Genomic DNA, 19,103 nt, shown 5'->3' on the forward strand with positions numbered 1-19,103 from the left:
CTTAAATCACATTTCCCCTGTCCCCAGATATGGCTACCTCAGCATATGCATGCGCGTGGTGCCACGCAATGACACAGATGGTTGGGTGTTCCGGGAGCCCACAGTCAGCGTGTTCCGGGATGTGGAGCGCTATGCCATCGCACCCAAGCCCCGCCACGCGAAGCGGCTCTTCGACGGAGACTTCCACATGGAATTCTGCGATAACTTGAAGCAGCTGCTGCAGGCGTACTTCAGGGACTTCAGTTTTGAGAGGCAAGTCTTTGTACTACAAGATTTGAAAGATTTAGTTCTACCGGGAAGGTACCACCTGTTTTCAGCTTGTTGGAGTTCTTGCATTCTAGTGGAAGCATGTAGATCCCGACTGAATTACTGAAGGCGAACAACTTACTTTCGATAATTATATAGGCGACTATATTAATCCTAAGGGGTAACAACACATCTGTAACTTACCTCAAGTAGAAGTCAAATCTTATATAGGATTGGTTACAGATTTTGAAATTCGTAGAAGCCTCTGAGGTTCGAGTTTGCAGGCACCACTACTACTCCTTTTTTGCCTCATAACAGCAGTATCCAGTGCTGCTGTTTTCATGTTTGAAGGGTGTGGTAAGAAGATTTCCCCTTTTCCGAGGTTTCCAATTTTGTTGTTGAAGGTAGTAACGCATCTCTAGACCTCAGGTAGGACTCTTACCTGGGATTGATTACAGATTTCCATGCGGTAGTAGCAACTTACGATCAGGTAGACTGCATGTTCGTTTGCTGTTTCAATAATATAAAAATGTCATATGATCCTTAATATTAGTATGAGAAATCAGCTAAACATGATATTCTTCTACATTCCAGGTTAGAGCGACCATGGCGCGCGTTCACCGCGGGCTGGCCGACGGACATAATGGCGAGGAACCTCGGCATTAACTCCTCCTTCATCAACGGTGACCACTGCTACGTGCTGGTTAGGGTTTCAAGGTACTGTTTGATTACTTAGTGACACACTAGAATATAGGAAGACCGTGTAGAACCCTATGTGACACAACATGGGAGAGCTCTTGGTTAAGGAGTTTGGGAGGAAGGAGTATAGGATACTCTTATACAAGGCATCACAACATCCTACAATACCAACGAATCTACCGGACATAAATAAATATAACTTGAATCCTATTTGAAATTTTGCCATTAGCAAGTTTATGCTACTTCAAGACATATTATAAAATATTGTTAAATGTTCCCGTATTAAGTTAAGGCAACATTGAAAACTTTTTGACAAAGCTATCCCAACCTATCCTTAATTTTTTCTTTCTTTCAATGGTGTCTTTATCGACATTGTTATTTGTTATAGATAATAAAGGAAAATCTATTCAATGTCGTTAGCTCTTCTCTATTTAAGTTTCGAAGTTTTTTTTTAACTTGTATTAAAGTTTGCTCGTTGTTTTTTTATAGATTCCGTGAAACAGCAAAGCTGGGTGACCTACCGTCCAATATAGACGTGGATGACGTGGTATTCGATGCTATACAGGATACGGAGATAGGAGACACAGTATCCGTAGCGGATTTTATTAGGAAATACGGATCGCATTACATAGCGTCCTATATTACTGGAAACTCTTTGTATCAGGTGAGAGTCTTTGTTTATAATATTTGTATGTATTATAGTATTTTTTTTGGGAAGCCTGATGATGGCGTATATTTGAGTGAGACGAAGTTGCGCGCCGATGTAACACACAATTCATAATATGAAATAGAACGCCATCCATACTGTGTGACAAAAAACAAAGATACAGTACGATAGGTAGATGTGAATTTAGTTCTTGAGATGTAAACCAGATGGCGCTGTATATAGAAATGTATACAAAATTAATTATTACTACTTATTTTACTTTACATCAATGATTAGGAGGAAGGGAGATATGAGGTAGAAAAAAATCGTAGATTTTTTTCTTTGTGCAGCCTGTTTACTTCAGATATATTTTAACAATCTCAGTTAAAGTTGGAACTTTTGAAGTGCAGTTTCCAATTTAGATATATTTGAGCATAGACCAGAAGTCCATTAGTCGACAGGTAGGACAACTAATATGCCATGTATTAGTTGTGTTGTTGTTGCGATTTATTTCATTTTATAGCCCATTTAATTCGGACCTATTATAAGCTAATAATTCACTAGGTTGGCCAGTGTGTCCCTGTAGTTCCGGGACCAGAATGGGGCTACGGTATCCTCTGCCTGTCGTAAGAGGGGACTAAAAGGGGGCTTCCGGGGTTGCCGGCGGCAAGAGTGGGAGCTCGAACCGCCCGGTAAGCGACCCCGGGAAGGACGACGGTGTGTGTGGTCGCATACCGTCGTACGCACCAGACGGTGTGGCGAGCGCTCACCTGGGTGGAGCCTGACGGGGCACCGCGCTAAGAGGACTCCGGTTGCGTTCCGTTGGAGATTCCGGAGTCCTCTACGCAGCACCGAGGACGGCCACCGGGGGGGGTTTTAGTGCGGTAAGAGTCCCACACAACCCTGTGTCGCTCCCACGGCACCGGGTACCTTTTGAAGGTTTCCCCCTCGTTAACAAAACGAAAGGTTGGCCAGTGTAGACAATGCCGAAGTATTCGTGTTCAGGTGCGCGTTTGTAGCACTTTTGGCTAGGACGCTTCCGTTTAGTCACTATGGTTACAAGGTGTTCGTGTTCTCGCGCGGCGTGTACGCGCGCATCAAGGAGCGCGTGAAGACGCACGGCGTGGCGCGCCTGCCGCCGCAGGAGATCACCAACTTCTTCTCGCCAGTGTTCGCCGCGCACATCGGCACGGTCAAGGTTCGATTGCTGGGCTGGTTCTGTACTTTGTTACGTCATACTTGGGTTTAGGGCTGATTATTAGGTCGTTTGACGAATTATTAGTAAAACGAAAAATGTACTGTTTAAAAATGCAATCAGAGTTTAGACGAATCCAACCTCATTTCAAGTGTTAAAATCCAACAAGCCGTTTGGGCTGCTATGAGAAATACACATATCATTGCCCTCCAAAGTTGAGTTGAAAGCATTTAACGTCAAGTTAAGTTGACTAGCTTTAAAATAAAAGCAATAAAAGTTATCTAGCTTAAAGTTTTAGCTTAACAGCAAATTAGGTAATTTGGTAATTTTTCATCTAAAATATATTTTTATTAAATTCACTTCATGATAGGTACCTATAATGATTTGAAATTACAAAGTACAGAATCAATTCAAAATATGATATGCGTGACATGCATCCAATATTGCATTGATTTCCACATTTCCATTTAATTCATATCATAATGGATGTATCACTGCACTATCATTCATGGCGAGAATGCCATCCATAAAACTTCTTTTCTCATCATAATCACAGCATCCTTCATATGCATGCATATGCATCGTGTGCACTTATCATTGGAATTTTCATTATGACACGAAAATGTTCACGAATCATGTATTTAAAATTGTTAATTTGTCGTAACCAAATATTATAATTCAATCAATTTTACATTTGGTTTACATTTACAAACTGTAAAATTAAATATAAACACTTATAGAGAATTTCAATTGTTTGGAAATCGTTTTTATGTATTACACACAAATCCGGTTCAAAGAGAATCTTTTCAATAATTCTGCATTTATGCAGTTTGAAATAGCAGTATTATACTTAGAAAGTGTAAAATTAGTTAAATGTAACCATCCGATGGCAAGAAGCATAAAAATAATTTATAAAATTAGTTCTAATGTTTTTGTATTTAGGCAATCAATACTAAAGCCAAAGTCAATTTAAAATGCAGACACTTTACTATTTATTCGCGTGAAATGTTAAGAAAAGAAGTTTTACGACAATCCTACGTTGACCGTTACGCCATGGCAAATAATATCCACCCAGAATATTGTAAACATAAATATATATTTGTAAAATATCGAATATTGTGTCTGCTCTCACTCCAGGTGTTTGTATTCTCTAGAAACGTCTACTCTATGATCAAAGACAGACTAAAGAGTAAAGGCGTCGCTGACATAACAGCCAAGGAGCTGGAAGGATATTTCTCCCCCTGGCAAGCCAAACACATAGGCCAAATTAAGGTAACATGTATTTATAGCGCCAGTAGTTAGCGGTAGTAACAGATAATGCTTTTTAACTTTATTTTATATTTCAAATTTACAAATTGAGCTTGTAAACTTTACACTTAGAAATTGTAAGTTAAGTAGATATACATTTGACAACTTAAAATAATAATAAGTATATGAAGTAGTGCTACTAAATTTGTAATAGGAATGAATCATGGTAAAAACAGAATAAAAAGCTATATTTTATAGAAAAAAAATAATGAGATGACGATTTTTTAAATTCCAAACTTCTTACACGCATGAAATAATTTTAGGTATTTAAGATGTAAAACTATTTGAAATTTCATCATTATATTGCTTATAATGAGGCACGTGTTCAATTTTCTCATTTGCATCTTTATACTAATTATCTGCAGACTAACAAGTTATCTCATTAATAACGTTAATAACATTCATTACACAATAAATCGATTTCTCATTCACTCATTTCATTAGTTACCGTTATAAGTAACAAGTACTAAAAAGATTTTACTAATAAAATTGTATGTATTTTAATGACATATAAAGAAGTTTTCAAAACGAACACACCTTTTCACGTAAAAAAGTATGTATGGGAGCAACTAATTAGCTTGTAACTTACTTGATGCTATTTAATTCTTTTGGCATGTGGACTCCCAAAAATGAGAAGTGTCTTTTAAGTTTCACCACAGAAACGGTTCCATTTAAAGGCTATATACTACATTCAAACCAGAACACAGCTTCATATAAATGTTATGTGTAGTTTAGAGTGTGAGTAAAATGAAGACTAGCTATTACCTGATATTTTACTAGCCTTTACAGCTACCGGAAAACGTGGCAAGGTAAAGTTATTCTGAGAGCTGGTATTTGACAAGTAATTATAAGTAATATTGTGGTTAATTTAAGTTATAAATTTGTTAATAAAATTTACTTAAGTAAACTACAAGTATTAATTTAATTTAGAAGTCTTTTAACAACTTTTAACTTTAACATATTTAATGACATCACAAATTATACTGTGGGGATTCCCTGTCAAAATAGACACCATTTAACCTGAAACCAGAACTAAACGTCATATTATTTCGTATCAGATATTCACATATTTTTATTTCCCAGGTGGCAAGCGGCAATAAAACAGTAGAGAATTGGGCGATAAAACGCCTGAGGGTACATTACTACATATTCTCCTACCCAAGTTTACTAAAGCTGCACGGAGAGCCAGCTTTATTAAGAAACTTGGACACTTTGCTAGGGAATGAAGCGTTATTGCAATTGGAGTTAAAGACACTATCCGTTGCGTTCAAAGATACGAAGAAAAAGAAATGGTTCGAGGAAGTGATAGACAATTATTTAAAACTTTGGGAAAGTAACATGTGATGGATGATTGCCGGTCATTTTAAATCAGAGAATATGTATAGACTTATGAAATTTGGGTTTTAGAAATATTTTAATGTGAAGCAACTTCGTTATGTGGTTATTGAAGCCAATGTTTTATGACAGGCCCAAGGGCAAATCCTCTTTGAGGTGATTATTGCAATTTTAAAATTAATTTGGAAAGTCTCATAATAAAAATATAATGAATACTTTATCACAAACTGTATAATATTTCAGTAACATAAACGAAGTAATTGTAAAATAAGTTAGTGTGTCTATAGGCACACTAACTTATTTTACAATAGTCGAAGAAAGTAGTAATACCATCATTTAACAATAATTAGAAAATAATATAATAATAATTGTAAAATATTTGCTGCCGTCCATCATTATTTATATATAGAAAATGATTTAACAATTTATTCCAAAAACAGTTCCTTGATTTAAAATACCGCTGTACATATAGTTAATTTAAATATATTTAAGTGAATGTAATTATTATTTCAAATAAACGCAATGGGTTTTGAATGTGTAAAATTGAGACAATGAATGTGTTGACAGTTTCTAAATGTAAAATTCATTTGTTGTTGATAATGAGTAATGACTATTGGCCGGATAAAATAAAACAAATTATTTCAATGGTGCTAAACAAAATTATGAATTTAAAAAAATACAGTTGATTTGATTATTTAATTACAAAATTAAATTATAAGTTGAGTCTTCGAGATATAATAAAATGTATGTGATAAAATTTTACAATTAATTATTAATGTTCTCCAAAAAGATAAATATTGTGATTTGAAAAATATTTAATGACAATTAATTTAGTATGTTTTTAAAAATATAATAATACTGCTGTCATTTTTCATAACAAGACTGAAATATTGAAAAGAAAAAACTAATTAACCATTCTAAAAACTAATAAATTTTAAATATTTTTTATAAATATATTTGAGCAAAATGTGATCGTACAAGTAAGTGTTACAGTGAAGCAACCTACTTATTGTTTAGAATAAGTTAAGGATTTGTATTTTTGTAAATATTTATTACACAAAGTGTTATAGTAAAATTAAATTATTTTCCTATCGACAAATATTCATGGAAATCAGCGGCATCTATCGCGTTTTCTTCAAACTTCTATTTAAATATAAGTAAATTGCAATTTGGAAACTTGAAAGTAAATGTGCAATAATACGGTTAATTTTAAATATTTGTACAAAAATGTGGGATCAATCACGGAAGTGCATTTAATATTTTTCGATACCAATATTAAAATGGTGTAAATATTTTTCGAAAATTATGTAATAAAATGTTTTATGACTGAGTTTTGTTCATTTTCATTATACCCTTTATATTTATATGACGAATCTATTGTAACTAGATTACATTAATGAAAAATATAAATGGCCCAATCAGAGGGATGCTAACCGGGTATTTCCCAAAGCGGCAGATATAAGGGGCGACAAAATGGAAGACGCACAATTGCACAATTCATCTATATTTATTGTCAATACTTCAAAATCTTACGAATACAGCTTTAAAACCATAACTGTAACACAAAAACCATTTATTTGGCTATAAATTGGGTTGTCATTTTAGGTAGGTTATATTTGTATCAATGTTCGGTCACCACTGTTTCATCTATTTCTTCCTGTCGTCGAATTCGTCGGCAATTGTGTGAATTCTTTGAAATTTACCCTACATCTATCACAAATGTTTAAGACTTTTCACGCTAATAATTAAACTGAAAAAATGCTACAGTAACTTATTCGACAAAACACGGAATCTACGACCGACCTACATAGCACAGGAAGAGACGAAATATTTGTACACCGTTAAAGTTAATAATCCCGCTTGCCCTAAATATCTGCCCGTGTGATCTAAGCCTTATCGCCACAAATGAGGGCATTGCCTGAATCATAGACTAAACTTATCATGAGCAAACCCGCGTGCGATAGTGTGTCGTTCAACTGTATTTTTAAAACAATGATCTGACGTAGGTACGTCGTTTTATCCAAAAAAATAGGTACCTATTTTTGTTTAGTGAATGACTGATAAAAATGAAATAACATTAAAAGTGTAGGTACGTAAGATCGCGTCAAACTGCTAGTACGATCTGAAGTTGTTGCAAGCAGATGTAGTCATACAATTTGCTATGGCGACGCGATTGAGCGGACTAGCAGTTTTACGCGGACTATACCGATTTTTTCTGTCTACCGTAAAATATATATAGGTATAATCCAATACAATATTTTAGTTATCGAATATTTATAAATAATTCGTATCGACACCGTGATCGGTTAAATATTAAGATTAATCCTTCAAATATTGCGCCTTCCAACCGACATTTATAATGTACGTGATAAAACAAATATTTCAATCATAACAGTTTCAATCCCATACGTTAATAAATGTTATTTAAATACCGATAAGTATCTACATAACATTGAATATTCACCCATCTATAACGAATTGGGTTATTAAAATATCGTAAAACGAATGATACAAGTTTAAAATACATACTAGGAAATATACCTGCGTTAACCTTGATTTCTAGATGAGAACAATGAAAATCAGTATTTAATTAAGATTAATTCAAGGAAATATGCATTGTTTACGTTATAATATTCGTAACACAATACTTTACGATGTAAGAATTTTAGGAAAAAACTGTTTTAATAATCAGGTAGGAATCATATTTGATTGTAGCCTTTGTTTGCCTTCTTTTGTTTCGAAAATGACATCTATATATTTGTCATCTTCATATTCTTCTTGCGTACTTTTTATATAAGAAAAACAGTTTAATTTATTTTCTCATAATTTTGAATACCTCTATTCCAATTTTGCTGTACCTATGTAAGAAAAGAAAATCCTAACAAACTTTATAGACATTTATTAATAACTTTTCCCCAAAAACTAGCTAGTTATTGAGATAACAGCGTAAGTTCGCAAGGTTATCGCTTTACCAGCGAGAATCGAACGCAATACCCCGTGGACCTTGATTTTTGTGGCAAAAGACGGCACTATACTGAGACGGACTCGTTTTAATATCAGTACCTATCATTCTAAGACACAGTAGGTATGCTTACCATCCAATATCTAATATCTGTAGTGCAAGAGTAAAACTATTTCTTTGAGCAATTTACAACTTTTAGTATTCCCGCGCAAAATACAACTGAAACGTCAAGAGCGTTCTTTTTCTTTTTTATGCTAACTCTTACAATCGTACCAGCCAGTAACCATATAAATTAAAACATTATTATAAAAAATCACAATTCATGAAAATAACACAAAATAATTAATTAAAAGTGTTTGTCTTTTTTCTTATAACTGTATTGTGTGTGCATAAGTAATAAATAAATCAAATATTAATTACTATCATAAAATAATTTGAATAGATGTCTAACAATAGTAATAAGCAATTCTTGCGTCTCAATGGGAAGAGGATGGCTGATTTACAAAGGAGACTACCATTTAAATCCTTAAGTTTCAACGCTTGTATGATTGGCTTCACAGGAGTTGGTTACAAATGTCCATGGCCGGCAGCGAGCTCAGATCATCAAAAGGACTGTATCAGAAGACTTGTATAATATAAAAGAAGACCCGAGAATTATGACGTAACCCCAACGCGTAGCGCAGTGAACGCAATAGCTGTCTGCCATGAGTCTCGGATTTAATCTCAGTCAAGTACACATTAATCTGACCAATGAATTTAGATTTTGTTTGTATGTCCATTATCCATGATTCACTGTACCTACCTACCTATTCTATATCCTGTTTACCTGTTCACGTGTAGAGTCATCGCCGAGGCCGTGAAGCTCCAGACAAGGTTGAAACTTTGTGAAATCAAGTTTGATAATCTTAAAGATCTTTATTTAAACATTACGATATAATGAATACATGGTATAACATAATCCTTCTGACATTAACTTTTTAATTTTGTGTGTGGTCGGCAAAATGCACTTAGCAAAATGCAGGTAGCAATCGCCCCGAACAGCTCCTAGCCATGGCGCTGGTTATGGGATCACCACACGTGACCACGTACCATTCGCCCGTCTGCTTTTCTAATCGAGGGAAGAATGAAAGAGTGTGTCCTAAATGAAATATCAGCACAACCGCACACTTACAGGAGGTAAGTGGATGTTAGGTTTGAAGGTGGTAGAACCCTTTGTGGTTCGACTCCGGCGGTACCACCGCCACACCTATTTCTACCTAATAACAGCAGTGTTAGGCGCTGCTGTGTTCCGGTTTGAAGGGTGTGGTAAGGGAGAGACTTTTCGAAGCGTTCCAGCTTAGTACTCAGGGGTAGCGGCGCATCTGTGGCCGACCTTAGGTAGGAATATCTAATCCTATCTGGGGTTGAATACAGATGTCCATGGGCGGCAGTAGCGTATTACCATCAGGTGGACTGTATGCTCGTCTGCTACTCCTATATTATAAAAACAGGTGTGGTATTCATAGAAAGATGTCGCCAGTGCATCATCACCGGCTTTGTACTTGTTTGCTAGCCTAAATCCTTATAATAACTTTACAAATTCATAAACAATGATTTCATAGCTTAGTCTTAAGTATAACAATAAAATACTCCATCTGAGTCACTTAGAATAAATATTTTATACCTACTTTGTCTGAGTTGCCGCATTCTCTCACGAATAAGTCAATTCTATATAGATACATAAACGTATATGTATAATTGTATGTATATTGTAGCGTGTTGAATACTTCAGTAGCTTATTTTTATATTATATTACATATATTATATTATATTATATATTATATTTTATTTTATATTATATTATTTTATATTACGCAAAACCGAGTGATAACTGTAGTATATTGTAAGAGCTAATCTCTTGGGTCAAGTTCATACAATGTTTACCAAGTAGCTGTTAACATTAGCAAAATGTGAAAAAACGCAGTTCACACGCCGACACCACGCGGGATACTTATATACATAATGGCAATTAATTAAAATGTGTAATTAATATGGATGTATTACGGATTTTTTGTGTGGCTATGTGTGTGTGTTTGTGTCAAAGTGAGGACGGTGACTTGGGATACAGTTTGACTATTGGCAACGCTATCGATGTTTTCGCGAAGTAAGTTATTTTGTCTAGACTAGATCTTAGCGGTTATCAGACTTAAGTTATCGTACCACAGATATTGTTTGAATGTTTGTAGGTACCTAATAGAATCATTCCGTTCATTCACAGTTCATTCAACATCAGATTTATTTGTTTAAAATATTGTGTTATTATTTTTAATGATTAGGCATTTTTTTCGATGCGTGCTTTGATTACTCAAAAAAAAAACAATTACAAGAAGCTACGTGCACGGAAACATCTAGTTAGTGAAGGGATGTGGATATGAGGCGACTATCCTAGCTCTCCACAGTGGCAACACAGCTTAAAGTAAAACCTCTATTTTTCATTATATTAGTAAGAATTTCATGTGCGGCAGAGAGCCCTCGTCATTCAGATGAACTCGTACTACTTCGACCTTATAACGTATCACGTATTTTAGTAGCACTTAAAAAGACGTCTGGATAGATGGGGAATTAAAGCAACCTACAACCGAAGGTACCTTGCAGTTGTAAGCTAGGCTAAATATTTTTTCTATATTAGTAATTTTTGTTAGGATTTATGGTTCTTATATACTCTGCAATTAAAACAAATCTAATATTAACTCCCCAGTTATGGCGACCTATCCCAAGTATCACAAGTGATATCAGCTGACTACGACGAAGATGTCACGGAACCCGCTGAGCCCTTTCGAGAGAAGAACATCAGAGTTTTCGAAAACATCACCTACGCAGAGTACTCTGGAGATACCATGATCGATATGAATATTCTTCTGTGTGGAACGCTGGATGAACTACTTACTACTTACTTCCAGAACTTCAGAATTGAAGGGTAAGATTTATGCTGAATGAGATTTAAAAATAACGCTTACAAACCCATGGCGTCACACTAGCATACTGTGTTATTCAATGACACAAAAAACACACACACATCCTACCCTACCCTCCCGACCCTAAACTGAAATCAATTATCATCAATTACATTTGTGTTCCCGGGTTGAGCATCGAACCCGGACGCCTCTGTCTATGCGTCTGTCTATACATACGAATATATGGATCTATATCCATAAGCGACTAACGATTGTTAGTAATAATAACCTAATAATTTTAACCGATTTTCCCAATAAAAGTTTGAAATAAATAATCCAGGCAGTAATTGTCAAATTCGAATTATGAAAAGCAAAAATTGTTAATATTTTTTTACTAACGGCCGTCACCAGACGACTGATAGCCACGTTTATCACTACATAACCGGAAAAACTATCATTAGTTCAAATAATTAACGATCAGCCTTAGATACCTATTACTATGAAAATAATATAAAGACATCCACCGAATTAGTGTGAAACAGTCTTTAACTAATAACCCTTTGTTTTCAGTACAGACAAACCATGGAAAGCGTTCTTAGGCGACTGGATACACGACGAAATAATGAGAACCCTTGGCATCGAACCGTCCCCCTCTCTAGACAACTGCTGTTATGTCCTCGTGAAACTTACAAAGGTTGAGAGATCAGTTCAATTAGGAAACCTAGATAGGGTGGTTGTAAAGGATTATGTGCGGAGAGCAATAGAAGGTTTGGATGTACGGAATGCGTCAGATGTACGTAGGTTCATGAAGAGCTATGGCACGCACTATATTGATTCGTATGTCATTGGGAATTTTATTTATCAGGTGAGTACACATCTCTGCTTTGTCCAGCAGACTTAGTACTGCAGCTTTTGCAGTCAGAAGAATTAGACAGTTAACAGACATCCCCACTGCCAGGCTTTTCTATTTCAGTTACTTTCACAGCATTATGTCTTATGGCATTCTGCTGTGGGGTAGTGCTGCTGACATAGACTCTATATTTACTATTCAAAAAAGAGCAATAAGGTCAATATATAGTCTGCGACGTGGTGAGTACCTGAGAGAACTGTTTCCCACTATTAACATATTGACGGTACATAGTCAATACATCTATGAAAATATTATGTATATAAGAAAACATACTGATATGTTTGAAAAAAATAGTAACCACCATAACTTTAATACTAGAAATAGAAATAAATTAGCAATTCCTAAACATAGATTATGCAAGGTGGCTAGATCTTTCATGGGTAACTGTATTCGCTACTACAATAAAATACCCGACCACATTTTGAATCTCACAGAAAAAAAGTTCAAACATGTCGTTAAACAAACGCTATGTAAAAAAGCGTACTATAAACTAAGTGATTATTTGACTGACAAAACGGTGTGGTCTGAAGTAGTTCCAGCTCCACATGTACCATTAGGTTAAGTTTAACATTGTAAAATCCATTTTTTTTAAAAGATGTTTGTTATGGAGTTTCTTTCGCCGCTTCTTCTCCATAACGAAACACCTTGTGAAGTGGTGGTAGTTTGACATTCAAAAAGTGCTCTGTAAAGAACCTATTTTGAATAAAAAAATTTGATTTGATTTGATTTGAAGTAGAAATTTTTGCAAGGAATATGCCCCACAATGGTCCCACCAATGCCTATTGTATAATGACGAAATATATTCAATAAATTCGAGCTTCCTTACCACTGTGATGCCACCCGAGTCGATTTACGAAGGGTTCTACGCTTCTACCAACTTTTATAAACAACAATTTTTATAATTAAAATAATAAAATTCTGTAAATTCCAGGTATTTAAGTACAAACGGGATGGATATAACTTACTCAGATCATACCTCAGGAGATCAAGACGGCAGCCCAATTCCGATATAGTTAGATATTACTTTTCATCATTTTTCTTAAGAGAAGTTGGCGAGATACGGGTAAGATATTTTTTGATATTACTGCATCATAAATTAATAAGCGATTAATTTAATTTAAGTAATAAAGCGCTCCGTGTGTCTATGAGTGGCAAGGACACTAAAAAACATGAAGGTGGTAGAACCCTTTGTGGTTCGACTCCGGCGGCACCACCGCCACACCTATTTCTACCTAATAACTGCAGTGTAAGGTGCTGCTGTGTTCCGGTTTGAAGGGTGTGGTAAGGGAGAAAGACTTTTCCGAGGCATTCCAGCTTAGTCCTCAGGGGTAGCGGCGCATCTGTGGCCGACCTCAGGTAGGAATATCTAATCTTATCTGGGGTTGACTACAGATGTCTATGGGCGGCAGTAGCCACTTACCATCAGGTGGACTGCATGCTCGTCTGGTACTCTTATATTATAAAAAAAAAAAAACATGATGATTTTTTTGTAGACCCTTTGCGTAGTATATTAGGTATAACTTCAGTTTGCACTAAGCCACAGTCACTCACATCAGTGGTGGATAACGTTGTGATAAAATCAACATGTCCATGCGAAATAGTGTACTGATAATATTGAGGTAGAGTCTTAAGATGTTAAGAGTCTACCATTTCACATTTGACCAAAGTTCTATTCTATGAAACAATTAACCAACAGTGAACTACTATTGATTTTCTGACAATAATTATTATTTTATATTTACAGATAGCAAGCGGAAACAAGATAATCGAAGACTGGGCTAGAAAAAACCTACGCGACAGTCAATACCTATTTTCTAGACCTAGCCTTTTGCGGCTGCACTATAATCCTATTTTAGCATTTAAGCTTAACGATATACTAGATACAGGTGCTTTGCTGGGCTTGCATCTAAAAACTCTTAAACCTTTATTCAAAGATAAGTTCACTGCAGACAGATTCGCCGAAATCGTTGAAAACGATATGAAATTGTGGGAGATAAACGCTTGAAGATATAATGAACTAAATTAAGATAAAAGTACAAAAAACGTGTATATATTTTGTGTACTACTCATGTAGGAAGTTATACTTCCTTGTCGTAATTTATAATAAAAATGAATTCAATCTGTAAGGGAGCAAATGATCAATAGATGAAAGTAAATGTTACACATACTCTATGTGTAATATCAGCTTTAAACTTCGTCCCACGCTAAAAATATGTGTTACAACAGCGCTCCCATCATCTGCCCGCACTAAAAATTGTGTGTTACATCAATGCACGGAACTTCGTATTATCCTATGCTAAAAATCCATTGATCTGTTTCCTAAATACGCCAGAAGAAATATAACTTCAGTAACAGTTATGCTGTTGAAGAGTAGGACCAGGATATGTGTGTAGTTTAAAGGTAATAAACCTCACGGCTGGACTACGAGGGTACCACCGTCATAAACGTAACGCTACTGTCAGAACTGTTCCCTAAATTAAATTGTGTGACAGAATCAGTGATATGACCACAATATTAGACGCACTTAAGTCTCGTTTGATATCTATAACATTGTCACAAAATATTTTATAAATGGTCTTTGATACTGTAACTTACTAATTTTTATACCACCACTTTAAATGTTGGAATCTCCGCCAGATGTCGCTGTTCCAATAAACCAGTATTTTGTAAAATAAAACAAATAAACTTAAAATGTCATTGGTTATTTTATTTCTTATTACAAGTTAGGATTAATACATTAATCGCTGTAAGTGAACACATAACCAACTTATACATAGTTTGAGTATGTACCACAGAGTAATAATTAGCATAGAGTACGGACGCAACACCTCAGTACGAATCGTAGGCACATGTTGTAGAACCGTCTAAAACTAGAGCTGTGATTATTAATGAAGGAAGACTTAGTTGTCGAATCCTCTTAGGACTAGCGTCTTAGTCATATAAGCTTATTAGAGTCGTGAATATCGTTGAAGACAAAATGAAAGGAATATACGTGTACGTCATCGTACGTAAGTTAAGTACATTTTGAATTATACCGTCGACTTGAACACTTTACCAATAAACCCGTCATTTAGTCTTATAAGTCTTTTAAGAAAAAAGTCGGCCTTGAAGTTAAAATATTTCGACATTCGAAATTCGCTAACATACAGCTTGGATTACGACTTATCACTCTCTATAGGATATATAGTGATTGTGTTCTTACCTATGCTTACTGTTCGTACCCACGTAGGCTCGCTCTATGCTGTAAGGTACTCTGAGGTAGCAATAATAAAAATAATTTCAATATTGCCTTTGGACACATATATAAAATAAACAGTCATGTCCTGAGATCTTATTACATTAGCTTCTATATTTAATATAATACATATGTATACCAAACAGGAGCATAAACGCTTTAAACGCTAAACGCTTTCTACACTCACAGCCCCACACTAGGATTCCCTGTATCGTGGGTGCCATGGACACATACATAGACAAATACACAAACACCCAGACCCAGAAACAGAAACCTAAATTCATCATTTAGATATCTGTCTGGCCGGGGATCGAACCCGGGACCCTTTGCGCGTCAGACCGGTATGGTGACCGCTCCGCCACGCGGGTCGTCAAAGCATATCAAAACATAGGTATATTGTTTTGTAGTGCTTTTAACTTCATTTTGAAAACATGGATTTTTTTTATAATATAAGAGTAGCAGACGAGCACGCAGTCCACCTGATGGTAAGTGGCTACTGCCGCCCATGGACATCTGTAATCAACCCCAGATAGGTATATTAGATATTCCTACCTGAAGTCGGCCACAGATGCGCCGCTACCCCTGAGGACTAAGCTGGAACGCCTCGGAAGTCTGTCTTCACACCCTTCAAATCGGAACACAGCAGCGCCTAACACTGCTGTTATTAGATAGATTACGGGAATTTTATTTTTGGGAATGATTAAATAATATAATAACATCGCCGTATATCACATAAAAACCCGAAAGGCTAGTTATAAATATATGTTTTGGCACATTACCATAGAAAGGATTGAAATATTGACACAACCTTACAGTGCATTCACTCATATACAAATAAATACAGGTAGTAAACACACACAAAAGATCATCTTCACACATAAAAATATATTTTGTCACAACTAACGCCATCTCAAAGAATATCAAGGAACTATATCTATCGACTACAATATTTATAAAAATGTCAAAATATTTTATTACATTATGTCACAACAGATGGCGCTGTTACCGTTATTGTGACCATGAGATAATCTTATCATCGTCAACCCATTACTGTCCCACTGCTGGGCACGGGTCTCCTCTCAGAATGAGAAGGATTAGGCCATAGTCCACCGCGCTGGCCAAGTGCGTATTGGTAGACTTCACATACCTTTGCCATTTTTTTATAAAGAGATAATCTCATGATAGATAAAACAGACTTCTACAAATGTATGTCTAATAAATATTATGTATATTTAGTTATTCTGTATGTTATCAAATTTTTGCACATATTTATCTATAAGTACTGTATTATTAAACGGAGTTTTTTATGCTCCTGTTTGGTACAAACTTAAGACTAATTTAGTAAATATACTTAACACTAAACATTTATGTGTTACGCGACTAATTTTACGCATATAATTTTTAGGAAAATAATAAATAATAGTACATTACGATACGCGTGGCCAAAGTAGCCTATTTTTGCACGGCGTGAAGTTAGCGCCCGAGCGCAGCGAGGGTGCTAAACGCCGTGCACATAATAGGCTACTTATGTCACAAGTATCGTATACTATTTTATAGCATGTGTGACATAAACCCGCTTATACTTGTGAAGTATATGAAAAAATATCATAATTATTTTGAAACTTATAAATGATTGAAACTAAAAAATATGAATTAAAAAAGACAATAAAATGTGACACAGCCAAAACTATTGAATTTAGATGTGAAGAAGTCTTGATTTAGAAAATTTAGTAATTATTCTGCTGTTGTGATAAAGACAAATCTAACACCACACATACATCGAAATCTATCAAGCCATTTAGGCTACATACAGGCGTCTAGACCAATGTCCAAACCAAATCCGGATCTCAGTTATAAATATTCGCGATTATTCGCGATGAACAAGTAACTTTGTAATAACCCTTGCAAATCAGCCACATTTTGTGTGCCTTCAAATTCCGGGAAGTCGCCAAATCGCAACTAAAAAGATACTATAAAAAACAAAAGCCCGATTGGTAAAAATATAGCCTATGTTATCTCCACAATTTAGTCGAATCCAACGACACATCATATGTCAAAATTAGTGAAGTCGTTTGAGTTTGCCAAAGAATGAAAAATACATACGTAACAAACATATAGTCGAAAAACATTACCTTCCTAAATCGGTTTAAATAGCTTTTCTTCATAAACTCAATTATCCAAATTTTCGATAATTCGAATGCCATTAACACGACAACAAATATCGCTTAGTCGAGATTCTACTGGAGTAGTATTATGGCTAATTTTGATAATGATTCGTAATTTAAATATCTCTTACTATGGTGTATAGCGACAATACAAAGTCAAAACAAACAATAAAACTCGATAAAGCCCAACAGTTAGTCTTATAGTGATCCTATTGTTTAGTATATACACAATGGCAAAAACATTTATAAATACGTCCAAAATAAAATATTAACATAATTATAGCTTTAAACAAAATACTCATTACTCACTTTTAATTTTTAAATGGCATTTAAAAGTATGAAACGTTCATAGCTATGTTTATTTTTTACAACTGTGAGGGTAGTGTATTAATATTCGTACGGTGTAAAAATCGGCTACTTTGGACACAGAAATGCGTGGCTAAAATGCGGGTTTAGGTCACAGAGCGCTATAAAATATTTTTAGTCGAATGAAAATAATCACTATATTATTATAAAAAAAAAACATATTCCTGATTTAAGATAGGAAAAATGTGGTCATAAATTATTTTATAGCACTCTGTGACCTAAACCCGCATTTTAGCCACGCTTTTCCGTCTCCAAAGTAGCCGATTCTTACACTGTTTTAATGTGAGTACACTACCCTCACAGTTGTAAAAAATAAACATCGCTATGAACGTTTCGTACTTTTAAATGTCATTTGAAAATTAAAAGTGAGTAAGGATTATTTTGTTTAAAGCAATAATTATGTTAATATTTTATTTTGCATGTATTTATAAATATTTTTGCCATTTTATATATTCTAAGCAATAGCATCAATGTAAGACTTACTGTTGAGCTGTATCGAATTTTATTGTTTGTTTTAACTGTGTATTTTCGCTACGCACCAAAGAATGACATATTTAAATTAGGAATCATTATCAAAATTAGCCATAATACTACTCTCGTAAAAACTTGATAAAGCGAACTATTTGTTGTCGTACGGCATTCGGATTATCGAAAAAATTTGGATGATTGCGTTTATGAAGAAAAGCTATATGATCCGATTGAGGAAGGCAATGTTTTTCGACTGTATGTTTGTACGTATGTATTTTTCATTCTTTGTCAAACCTAAACGACTTCACTAATATTGACATATGATATGTCGTTGTATTCATCTAAATTGCAGGGATAACATAGGCTATATTTTTACGCAATCGGGTTTTTGGTTTGTATTATAACTTTCTAGTTGCGATTTGGCTGCTTTCTGGAATTTAAATGCACATATCACGTATCACAACGTAGCTAATCTGCGGTTATTACAAAGTGACTTGTTCACATTTGGCAATACAAATAATCTGTATAACTGACGTCCGGATAATCGATTTTGTACTGTATCACTAGTATATATTATGTGATTGCTTATCATGTTTCTTTAATACGTTTAGGTGGAGATGCCACTAATTATTTTA

General features: G+C 34.9%; 2 protein-coding genes across 4 annotated transcripts in view; both read left to right on the plus strand.

Annotated features, from left to right (window-relative positions):
- tsl (membrane-attack complex domain containing protein torso-like) overlaps window positions 1–5,988 on the plus strand; it is a 107,599-nt gene extending 101,611 nt beyond the window's left edge. Inside the window, exons 3-8 of one of the 3 annotated variants that reach the window (XM_073089200.1) lie at window positions 28–252; window positions 841–963; window positions 1,435–1,609; window positions 2,655–2,789; window positions 3,924–4,058; window positions 5,178–5,988. In XM_073089200.1, the coding sequence (XP_072945301.1) occupies window positions 28–252; window positions 841–963; window positions 1,435–1,609; window positions 2,655–2,789; window positions 3,924–4,058; window positions 5,178–5,438 (1,054 nt within the window). In that variant the 3' untranslated portion in view covers window positions 5,439–5,988. The remainder of the gene's footprint in view (window positions 1–27; window positions 253–840; window positions 964–1,434; window positions 1,610–2,654; window positions 2,790–3,923; window positions 4,059–5,177) is intronic. The other 2 variants (XM_073089199.1, XM_073089198.1) reach the window with 2 other exon arrangements.
- A 4,269-nt stretch (window positions 5,989–10,257) lies between these two features.
- Window positions 10,258–14,931, plus strand: LOC140754346 (torso-like protein). Its single transcript, XM_073089344.1, has 5 exons — window positions 10,258–10,534; window positions 11,129–11,347; window positions 11,895–12,189; window positions 13,166–13,297; window positions 13,979–14,931. Exons 1-5 carry the CDS (start codon window positions 10,422–10,424, stop codon window positions 14,237–14,239), a joined length of 1,020 nt encoding a protein of 339 aa, XP_072945445.1. The 5' UTR covers window positions 10,258–10,421; the 3' UTR covers window positions 14,240–14,931.
- The last annotated feature ends 4,172 nt before the right edge of the window (window positions 14,932–19,103 follow it).

The sequence above is a fragment of the Epargyreus clarus genome, unplaced genomic scaffold, assembly GCF_041222505.1.
Source record: "Epargyreus clarus isolate Ecla_fem2 unplaced genomic scaffold, WU_Ecla_fem_2.2 ptg000029l, whole genome shotgun sequence".
Taxonomy (NCBI): Eukaryota; Metazoa; Arthropoda; class Insecta; order Lepidoptera; family Hesperiidae; genus Epargyreus; species Epargyreus clarus.

What these genes read in the sequence shown, in the direction of transcription:
- LOC140754346 (XM_073089344.1), top strand. Translation starts at nt 10,422, where the DNA reads ATGGATGTATTACGGATTTTTTGTGTGGCTATGTGTGTGTGTTTGTGT. An exon ending in GCTATCGATGTTTTCGCGAA is followed by an intron (nt 10,535 to 11,128) that starts GTAAGTTATTTT and finishes TTAACTCCCCAG; the next exon opens with TTATGGCGACCTATCCCAAG. An exon ending in CAGAACTTCAGAATTGAAGG is followed by an intron (nt 11,348 to 11,894) that starts GTAAGATTTATG and finishes CTTTGTTTTCAG; the next exon opens with TACAGACAAACCATGGAAAG.